At 45.9% G+C, this 11,073-nt stretch overlaps 1 protein-coding gene across 5 annotated transcripts in view; it reads left to right on the forward strand.

The window, feature by feature from the left end:
- The window catches only part of DNAAF8 (dynein axonemal assembly factor 8), an 88,630-nt gene extending 79,405 nt beyond the window's left edge, over positions 1-9,225 (forward strand). For all 5 annotated transcript variants that reach the window (XM_080981914.1, XM_080981912.1, XM_080981915.1 and 2 more), the window contains 2 exons: positions 5,126-5,195; positions 9,013-9,225. In XM_080981914.1, coding sequence (XP_080838040.1) covers positions 5,126-5,195; positions 9,013-9,090 — 148 coding nt within the window. In that variant the 3' untranslated portion in view covers positions 9,091-9,225. The remainder of the gene's footprint in view (positions 1-5,125; positions 5,196-9,012) is intronic.
- Positions 9,226-11,073: the final 1,848 nt, after the last annotated feature.

The following is an 11,073-nucleotide window of genomic DNA, read 5'->3' on the forward strand; positions in this document are numbered from 1 at the left end:
GGTGTTATGTACTGAGTTGAATAGGATCCAAAAGGCAGCAGTCTGATTGGTCCAAGAACAATAGGATTCAGAATGCAGCAGTCTGATTGGTCCTAGAACAATAGGGTCCAGAATGCAGCAGTCTGATTGGTCCACAGGAGCCACCCAATCCAGCTCCAGGTGGAAGTGAATCTGCAACCTGATTGGCCTACAGGTGAATCCCGGAATTAGCCAATCACGTGGGGTCCATTGTGTAATAATGTTTATAAAGCAGACATTCTGGGGGAACTGCCATTCCTCCTCACCACTATGAGCTGAATAAAGAGCATGAAATCCACCCTCGACTCTGAGTATATTTCAGTTGACCAGATGGGAATGTGGTCCCCAAGCTGAAAAACATCCTCCACCCACCACTCCTGGCCTAACAGACTCTCAGATGAAGCACAGGCAACCTCAAGGCTATGTTTTCTGATGGGAATGTAGAGGGTCCACCCCACCACCACCTTTGACACAGTCCTCTCTAAGCGCAGAGAACATGAGTTGCCCTTTCCATGCCACTTCTCCTATTCATAGAATCGTAGAATTGCAGAGTTGGAAGGGACCCTGAGGGTCACCTAGTCCAACCCCCTGCAATGCAGGACTATGCAGATTTATCTTAAGCTGTTCTCTCCCCCCTCCCTCTCCCTCCCCTCCCATCTTTTCAACTGCAATGCCAAGGAAGGCACACACCCCATTATTTATTGGGCCACTTGGTGTGTCCACGCTATCCAAAGGCTCTTGGTTTTGGAGGCTGTGCATTGAGAGAGGAGGCAGAGCCCAGTGGCTAAGGGAAAGCTCTTCTCAAGGTCAGAGAAAGAGAGATGGAGAAAGAAGCACAATAGGAGGCTTCCCGAGCTAGTCGCATAGCTACAGGGAGCTCAGCGAAAGGGAAGTCTCTCTTTGAGAATCAGCCGGCTGAATCAATAAGCTTCCCTGGAGAAAATCACCACATTCAGCATTTGTTGGGGGGGGGGGGGAGAGAGAACAACCCAAGTCTACATCAAAAGGCAGACTGCAGTGTGCAAGAAGAGATGTGCTGCAGGAGATCTGTGATCGATCAGATCTGCTGGATTTCTTTTTGTCTACTCAAAATCAAATCGGTGTGTGTGTATGTGTGTGTGTGTGTGAATTTGATCAAAGCAAAGGTACTGACAGCAGGAGAGAGGGTGTTCACTTCTCTCACGTACATTTTTCCTGACCTACATTCCCCCCCCCCTCCAAAGCTGGTATTCTCCCCATTGGGAACAAATATAGTCACAATATTAGCAGGGGCTAATAGTAGCTGAGGAGGAGATCTGCATTAACTTCATTTATATCCTGTCTTTCCTCCAAAGGAGCTCCTCCAAAGGACTCTCCCTCTCCCCTTCTATAATTCTATGAATATCCCCTGTGAGGTGATACTGGCTGATAGATAGTGACTAACCCAAGGAGCTCTGTGGTCCAGAGATTTGAACCTGGGTCTCCCTTGCCTTAGTCCTAAAGTCTAGCTATGTTATGAAAGAGAGTTGTGCCCCTTCCTGCTGATCCACAGAAATTTAGGGTCTCTCTACATGTTCTTTTTTATTGTGCATTCATGTTGATTTGTGCTCATGATGCTATCGGGGCAGTTAGTCATTCTATCCTGCCAGGATATAGCATGTTAAAAGAGACTCTGTTGCTTTTGCTAAAAAGGAAGAGAGAGAGAGAATAAATATAGCTAACTCTCTGGAACAGGCTAATATTCACTAACACAACAGTGTATGGGGAGACAGGCAGGTTACTGGGTTATTGTCCCTCCAACCCTGTGGGGCTAATAACCTTTTCTGGATTTTATTTGTGAGATTGGTTTGGCAATGTGCAGATAGACACTTCTTTGTCCTGGACCAGTCAGAGTCATTTAACACATGCAGACTTTTGACAGGAACCAGGATCCTTCCTCAAGCGCTGCTTGTGGACACAAACGCACACTGTTTATAATTAATTTGCAAATTGACTCTGCTTTTCATGTTGTGGTTGTTTATGTATTCATTAACAATATTTATATGCTGCCCAACAGCAAAGATCTCTGGAGAGTTTACAAAAGCAATAAAATACCTCTCCAAACGCTCATCCCTCTGTGTGTGTGTGTGTGTTGTCATCTGCAAATCCCCTTCACCCAACTCAGGGAGAGCCTATGTGAGTGCTTTTTCAGAGTTTTGGGACTCCAGCACCTGTGATCATTGGCAGTTTTGGCTGGGGTTGATGGGAAGAGTTCACAAGGTTGGCTGATCTAAGTCACTGATGGCAAAGAGTACTGGGCCCAGGACAAAGGCCTCTGACACCCCCTTAACTTATGGTTTGATGAGGAGACATTGAGGAGCAAAAACAGTTGAATGCACCTTTGTCTCTTGGGATGTAAGTAGTCTTTGACAGCAGACACACAGAGACATCCATGGAGATGTGGGAGAAATCTGATTCGTTCACATTTGAAGGCAAACTTGTCCAGTTCCCCCATATATGCCCACTCAACCACTCCAGTCTGTGGAACTGGCATTGTTCAGGTGCATTTGTAAGAAATTGATATTTTAGCATGGCAACACCTGCACTTTGGAACTCCCTGCCTCTTGACATCAGGCAGGTGCCTTCACTGTATTCTTTTTGGCACCAGCTGAAAACATTTTTCTTTAGGCAAGCCTATCCGGGCAGGTAGAACGTTGATGTGTGTTTTAATCTAGCTTTCAGTTTATTGTTGATTTAAATTTTAAAAAATGTTTTTAAATACCATATTTTTCCATGTATAAGACTAGGTTTTTTAACCAAAAAATAGGTTTAAAATTGGTAGTGGGTAGTGCTGAGGTGTGTTTTCTTAATTTGGGGTCCCCGAAAATAGGAGGCGTCTTATACATGGGGGCGTCTTATGCACGGAAAAATACGGTAGTTCCTTTCAATTGGTTTTTATTAATTTTATTGTTTTGTTCTTTTTGTAAACAGCCTTGAGGTTCCATTACAATCAAGCTGCAAATAAATCTTATGAACCATTTGCAAGGCAGTCACGACTGGACCTAACGGTCAGGGGTCCCTTTACTTTTACTTTACTCTAGGCAAGCACCGTGTACAAAAATGCATTGCCTGGGTAAAGTGTGCATTTAATGTGCACACAAACTGCTATGTACTCCTACATGTTGGTAACTGTGTGTGGGTGTTCATCAGTGGGTATGGTGCAGTATTAGCCTTTTGATATATTTTTTAAAAGGCTCTGGTAAGGGTGTGTGTGTGGGAGAATAGTAGGACCATCACTGGGGGGAGGGACAGTGGAGGCCATTTGTCCCAACTTAAGTTACATGGAATGATACACGGTGCAGACCATGGACATAATGCAGACTGGACAAGCCATATCCGTTTGTAAATGCTCATCCATAAGCCTATTTCTATCCTGTATTAACCTGTAAACCAACGATTATGCTGTAGCCAACTGAGTTTTACTCAGAGTAGACCCATTGAAATTGTTGACCCTAAGAGAGCCATGTCCCTTAATTTCAATGGATCTACTCTATATAGAATTAGCGTTGGCTGAAGCCCTAAATTCACACAATTTTTAAAATTTAAATCCACATTGTTCAATATAGATATTTCTAAATATCAGTTTCCCTAAAATACTCATTTTGAAACATATGTTGGTACATCTGTTGAGCAGAGAACTGTATCACAGAATTCGAAGAAGTGTGGTATCGGGTGGATTGTTACATTCAGGTTGGCACATTAGCCCAGGAGGTGCAAATCAGGTTGGTTCCCATTGGAATTCACAGGAATCTAATTCCTCAAATATCCCTGGACACACCTGGGGAATGCAATCTGTGGGGATTTTTTTTACAGTACATTTATATCCCATCCAAGGAGCTCAAAGTGCTGAATGTGGTTCTTCTTCCCTCCGTTCTTTCCTCACAACAACCTTGTGAGGTTGGTTCATTTGAAAGCCAATGACTGGTCCAAGCCCAGTGAGCTTCATGGCTGAGTGGGGATTTGAACCCTGGTCTCTAACCTCTCCACCACACTGTCTCTCAGAAGTTGCTGAACTCCAGATCCCATCAGCCACAATCACCATGGCCAATAATTAGGCATGCTGGGAGTTGTAGTTCAACAGCTATACACTGTCATCAGGGTGTTGGTTTGCTCCTTAACAGCAGTCTGTCTCCCACCCTTTGCAGGTTGCATAGATTAACTTTTAACAGGTGTATTTTCTTTGGGATTAGGGGTTAATGGGCAAATCGATCTTAAATAAAAGAAATGCTGCATAGGCTAGAACAATTGCTTCCCTATTTATAAGCATCATTCAGATTATGGTCAGGAGACGGATACTGAAAACCAGAGGTCTCTCTCAGCTGCAAGGGTCTTTGGAAGTCTGCCGGTCCAAAGAAAATAAAACCTATGATGCTTAAAATGGCTGCGATTCAGTTATTATTTCACTTCTATCCTGCCTGTGGGTTTTATTAAATTAAGTTTTACTCAGACTTGATCCACTCAAATGAATGAACCTGCTTGGCAGGGGGTTGGACTCGATGGCCCTTGTGGTCTCTTCCAACTCTATGATTCTATGATTCTAACCTAAGGTAGCCATGTCCATCAATTGCAATGGGTCTACTCTGAGTAGGACCAGCAGTGGATACACCTGCTTTGCCTTTTACCCCATGGAGTTTCAGCTGCCATAAATGGGATACGCAAAGGGTCTCCCATCCAGACGATGACCAGACTCAGACCTGCTTAGCTTCATCCTGGTGGCTGCAACCTCTGCTTCCAGGCTGGGGTTTCCGGAGCTATTAAATGCCCATAAGCACCTCTTCCCCCCCCCCGCCGCCCCCCTCCTCTCCTACATTTCTAGAGAGCGTCTTACATAACAGGTCATTACTGTGTATATTGAAGGATTATATTTTTAAATTCTCAAATCCATTTAGGCAAAGCTTTGTTGAACCCTGGATTTAAAAGGCTTACGCGGTTCAGCAGCAGACACAGGCAGGCCGACCCATAAAGCCCCCTCCCCAGAACTAGGCAGTTTCTAGGCGTTGACAGATTCTGCTGCAATGTGTTAACAGTTGCTTTCCCCCCCCCTTTGGTCTTTTTTCTGTCCTCAATGCCCCCTCCCCCTGCCTCCCAGTGATCACTGTCAGAAACAAGCTGTGTCGGAGTGCATGAAACAACTTCTGTATCCAAAGACTGAAAAACAGGCAAGTGCAACTCTCCTCTTGCTTATCTATGCCCCTGATTTGACACCCCACTCCTTTTTCTCCCCTTCCTGTTACCATTACGTGCACCCCAATCTCTGAGCAGCGAGAGACTCCAGCGATGCCTGTGCCTACCCAGGGCTCAGTTTCCTTGGAATGAAGGTCAATGGAGACTGCGGTGTCCCTAGGATACAGGGTTTTATTTAGACATATAGGCAACATGTGCTTAAGATAGGGGCGGGGATCTTGCCTTGCCAAGAGATTCCCAGGGAGATCCTGTAGCTGCAGCTTTGAGTCCAGTGCAGAGCAAAACAAGCCTCTGCGTCTGCAACCTCCAACATCAGCCAAAACTCTCTCTCTCTCTCTCTCTCTCTCTCTCTCACACACACACACACACACACACACACACAGCCCCCCTTGGCTTCTTTTTCTCCTAGGTTGATGTGGCATCCAGCCAGATGAGGTGGGAAAAGGACTACCCTTTTGTCTCTACGGCAACAGGGAAACCTCTTTGGATATGTAAATGGAAGTCAGTGATACCTTGGGTTACAGACGCTTCAGGTTACATACTCTGCTAACCTAGAAATAGTACCTCGGGTTAAGAACTTTGCTTCAGGATGAGAACAGAAATTGTGCAGCGGCAGCAGGAGGCCCCATTAGCTAAAGTGGTGCTTCAGGTTAAGAACATTTTCAGGTTAAGAACGGACCTCCAGAACGAATTAAGTGCTTAACCCAAGGTACCACTGTACTTAACTGGCCAGCTCAGGCAGTTATCTTACAAAGAAACTGGTCTGACTGGTTCAGCAGATAAGTTTGGAAGGGACTCATACAGATGGACACATACCCTGGTTCCATAACAGCTACTGCTGCTAATACTACTACTACTACTACTTCGAATGGGGTTGCCAACTTCTTTTTACTTTTCTGGCTCCTGTGTCTTGGACTGCAGCTTATCACACAGAAATTATGCACTCTGAGGCTTTCCCCTTTGCTCATCTCCCTGCAAAGAAAAGCCTCACTTACTAAATCTCCATGTACCAGGCTGCCTTTAAGGCAGAGGAGTAGGGTTGGGGTTTTTTTAAGAAAAAGAAAAAGGTTGGCAACCCTACAATCACTACCATTGTTAGAATTGCTACTAGATATTTACCCCATACCAGCATTCTGAGAAGGCTTAAACATAGAACTGCTCAGACAGTCACTGAAGCCACACCCACATTACATATTTAAAGCAGACAGCTTCCTCCAAAGAATCTTGGGAACCGTAGTTTGCTAAGGGTGCTGGGAATTGTAGCTCTGATGGGGATTAGCTACAGTTCCGAGCTGCCTTTGGGGGAATCAGTGTGCTTTAAATATATGGTTTAGCTGTGACCAAGCACAATGCACAGCCTGAAGTGCTCCTGTGCTCACTGTTTTGGCAGATATTAGCCAAAGCAGATATTAGCAGAGGATAATGTGAGGATGGCTCCAGCTGTGTCCTTTAGCATCCCTCATCACTCCCTCGTTATATCTATATTATATCTATATATAGGTGTATGTATGTAACTCGTACATACACATTGTTTGGCCATTAAAAGGACCAAAGTCTGTCCCTCTTCCCATCCTACCTGCTTCCCTATGTGGATGGCTGCATCTCCTTAAATCACAGCACACTTTCCCTGGGAACGAACTGGCAGAAAAACGTGCCTCCAAATATTGCCCCGAGAAAGAAAGCCCACTGGATCATCTTACGGCCGCATCAGAATGAATTTGTGAAATGCCAGCCAAGACGCTTGAGTCGGGGCTTAGTGCAATATATTAGGAATATCAACAGGGTTAAATAGCAGGATTTGAGATCTTAAATCCTTGTAGATAGAAATGGCTCCTGGGGGCACAGCTGCAGTGCTCTGCAGAGGATGGAGATCAATCCCAGGAAGCTTTTCATATTTTTTAAGAGCACTGCACATTTTGCTTTCAGTGGACCACAGCCTGACTCGCCAGTTGCTTCCAGTGGTCAGCTGGTTGTAAATCAGCTTGCACCTCCCAGCCGAGAGGCAGCTTCGGCCAGCATACACACCATGTATCTAAAACACAGGATTTCCCCCGGGAATTGCAGTTTACCCCTCACCAAAAGTCCTATTCCCATAATAAATTGCAGTTCCCAGGTTCTTTGGGAGGGCTGGTTCAAATGTACGGCCTGTAAAGGGAGCCATTGTGTCGTTAAGCTGCCCCAATACTCTCGAGAGGAACAAAGAAACAGATGAGGGCAGCCCTCACCATAACAGGATTGTTCTAAAAAAGAAAATAACCAGAAATGTGACAGGAGGCCAGGAAGAGCGCATTTGGCTCCCTTGTTCAGAACAGCAGGTTGATGGTTCCACCTGGAAGGATCCCAGCCAGTTAGAAGTCCTGCAGTGACCCCCACACTTACATAAGCTTTCCCTTGGATACAATCTCACGCTGTCCCCATCAATTCTGGATATCCAGCCCATGCAGTTTCTTGGTAACTGTACATGTGCATCTTTATATGCAGCCTCGGCTGGCCAATCAACATGAAGCATTTTCTAGAATCTCAGAACAGATTTTTTTATTTTATTTTGGGGGTTGGGCAGCTGCCTAACTCACAATTGCACCCAGACCTGAATATTCCGATCGCTAATCTCTTCTTTTCTAAACCCTCAATTTATTAAACAGTTCAGGCTACATGTCAGCTTCACACTTGATGAGAAGCAAACCCTTGTTTTCAAAGGTGTGTGCATCTAGCAGAGAGCCTCACCTGCTCCAGTCTTGAGCTGCTGTTTTCTGTTTGTGTCACACATAAAGTGAATTATTATTATTATTCACTTTTTCCAGCAACAACAGAAGGAACTCAGGAGTGACTTACAAAAACAAGCATATGTTCAACTGTTGTATCCACTCTGATTTATTTTTTATGAATAGGTAAAGGTAAAGGGACCCCTGACCGTTAGGTCCAGTCGTGACCGACTCTGGGGTTGGGGCGCTCATCTTGCTTTACTGGCCGAGGGAGCCGGCATACCGCTTCCGGGTCATGTGGCCAGCATGACTAAGCCGCTTCTGGCGAACCAGAGCAGCGTACAGGACCGCCGTTTACCTTCCCGCCGAAGCAGTATCTATTTATCTACTTGCACTTTGACGTGCTTTTGAACTGCTAGGTTGGCAGAATCAGGGACTGAGCAACGGGAGCTCACACCGTCACGGGGATTCGAACCACCAACCTTCTGATCGGCAAGCCCTAGGCTCTGTGGTTTAACCCACAGTGCCACCCGCGTCCCCGTCTCCCACTAGAGCTGCCCTGTTAATGCAAGACTTCCTCCTGCCTCCCCACACCTTTGGGTTTCCACCTTTAACCCACAGCGCCACCTGCGTCCCTATTTTATGAATAGTGGTACTGAAATATTTTTCTATATGATTTAATTAAAAACAGGGGTAAAAACAACTTAATGCTCACAATAACATGCATAAAAGAGCATCTCAACCCCACCCCAATACAAAATATGCAGAAAATTAAGATCCAAAGGTTTGGGTGGATATAAATGTTTTTCCTGGTACCTAAAAAGAGATAGGGAAATATGCCAGGTATGTTTCCTTTGGGAGAGCATTCCACAAATGGGGAGTCACCACGGAGAAGTGCCATTCCTTGTTGCTGCCCTTTGCACCTTCCTCAAGAGACCATACAGAGAAGGGCCCTAGATTGCATAAGTGAGCATTGCATTTTGGGCAGACATGCATGTATGGCGACTTCATGGCTGAGTGTTGGTTTTGAACCTTGGCTGTATCATAGTCAGAGACCGACAGTCTAATGGCTATTTGCTTTCCTTCCCAGGCTGAGGAGCTTCTCTGTGTCCTCTTTGACTCTCTGACTTCTGATAGCAGCTACCAGATTGAAATCCAGGATCCCTAGCCAAGGGCCACCTGGACATCTGCTTGGATCCTGCTCAATCTTGGGGGAACAAGGCAAAGCCAAACCCCCGAAAGAAGAAAGTATGAGTACAAGGCACCCACAGTTTCAATAATAAAGTATATCTTTTGTCACATGTCTCAGGTCTGGGGGGGGGGATTGATATTGGTGCGTGCGCCCCACTTTCCAAGCAGTGAGAGGCGTCAGGGATGCCAGTGCTTATGCTACGTCTGGTTTTCTTGGAATGGAGGTCACTGGAGACCACGGTGTCTTTGAGATGCATGGCTTTATTTACATAGATATACAAGCTGAGTGTAAGAGGGAAGAGCTCACTGTGTTATCCCCCGCCCCCACACAACAGGTTCTTGCTGCCCTGTTAGGTTTCCAGGGAGCAGCACCCCCCCCCCCAAAAAATCATCATTTTGGCTTCAGCACACAGAGTTAGTCAAGTCTCTGTGTCTTCCCAGCTCCAAATGTGATTACCCCAGACCTAGTGTTCTCCTACCCCCTAGGATAAAGTGGTGTCCAGAGAGGTGAGAAAGAGAAGCCTACAACTTCCTTCTAGAGGCATCATTACAGTGGTACCTCAGGTTACAGACGCTTCAGGTTACAGACTCCGCTAACCCAGAAATAGTACCTCGGGTTAAGAACTTTGCTTCAGGATGAGAACAGAAATCGTGTGGTGGCGGCGCAGCAGCAGTGGGAGGCCCCATTAGCTAAAGTGGTACCTCAGGTTAAGAACAGTTTCAGGTTAAGAACGGACTGCCGGGACGAATTAAGTATGTAACCAGAGGTACCACTGTATCTAGTTGTTGCTATGGCAACCCATGCACACTGGACCAACTCTTTAGACATGTAAAAAGAGTCCTTAACTAGCTTGGCTAGAGCCATTAATTTTGCAAAGGGACTAGTTTGATCACTTCAGCAGTTCCTTATACTAGGGATTCTCATCTTACAGATACACAAGCTTGGAGGGGACCTGAATACAACATCCAAAGCAGCCCCCCAGTTCTGTAACACCAGGCATCCCCAACCTGCGGCCCTCCGGATGTTTTGGCCTACAGCTCCCATGATCCCTAGCTAACAGGACCAGTGGTCAGGGATGAGGGGAATTGTAGCCCAAAACATCTGGAGGGCCGAAGGTTGGGGGTGCCGGTGTTACACTATATTCGTTTGCTTGTTTGTTTCTAGCCTGCCTTTTAGAGCCCTCACAAGGCAGCTGGCGTTGAAAGTGGTAAAAACAAAGGAATTTACAAATGGCTTCAGATAAAATACGGGGGGGGGGGGAGAGAGGAGTACAAGAAAGTCATTGTATGTCCGCAATTTACATGCTGATTAATTCACATTATAATTGCATATGGCACTTGTTAGCTTGATATTGAGACACTGCTATCCTCAGCCATCGCTGCCTTCCATTCAGCTCAAGCAAATACTCAGATGGAATTTGAGATGGGATACCTGCTGATGAGAAAAGCAGGCCCAGCCTGCTGCTATGCCTTTAGTAGCCACTAAACCTGCAGAAATCAGCAGGTGGAGCTCATCGCAGCATGGAGGCAGGCATTATTACCAGCGAATGTCTACAGAACGAACTGCGGTTAAAGGCACAGGAACAGAAGCCTGTTATAAATACGGCAACCTTCAGTCTACTGGGGCCAGTAAGAATGCAGAGAGAGGAATGCCAGGGAATGACACAGATACTGGTGCCATCGTGGTGAATTGGAAGGAGTCACGGGCTTGACCACTTTGTACTGTTGGTGAGCTTATCATTGGAGGGGGAGGGGCTGCGATGAGCTCCACCTGCTGATTTCTGCAGGTTTAGTGGCTACTAAACTTGCTCCTTTTCCTGCAACGAAGGTGTGGCCTCCACGTATAACTTTGCCATGGAAAACAAAACATTCCCACCAGCAAAGCAAGATCTTGTTACAGGGGATAGACCTTGGTGATATGGCGCCCAGAATTTGACACCCTCACCCCACTTTCTCCAAG

The sequence above is a fragment of the Podarcis pityusensis genome (assembly GCF_964106645.2).
Source record: "Podarcis pityusensis genome assembly, chromosome: 14".
Classification (NCBI taxonomy): domain Eukaryota; kingdom Metazoa; phylum Chordata; class Lepidosauria; order Squamata; family Lacertidae; genus Podarcis; species Podarcis pityusensis.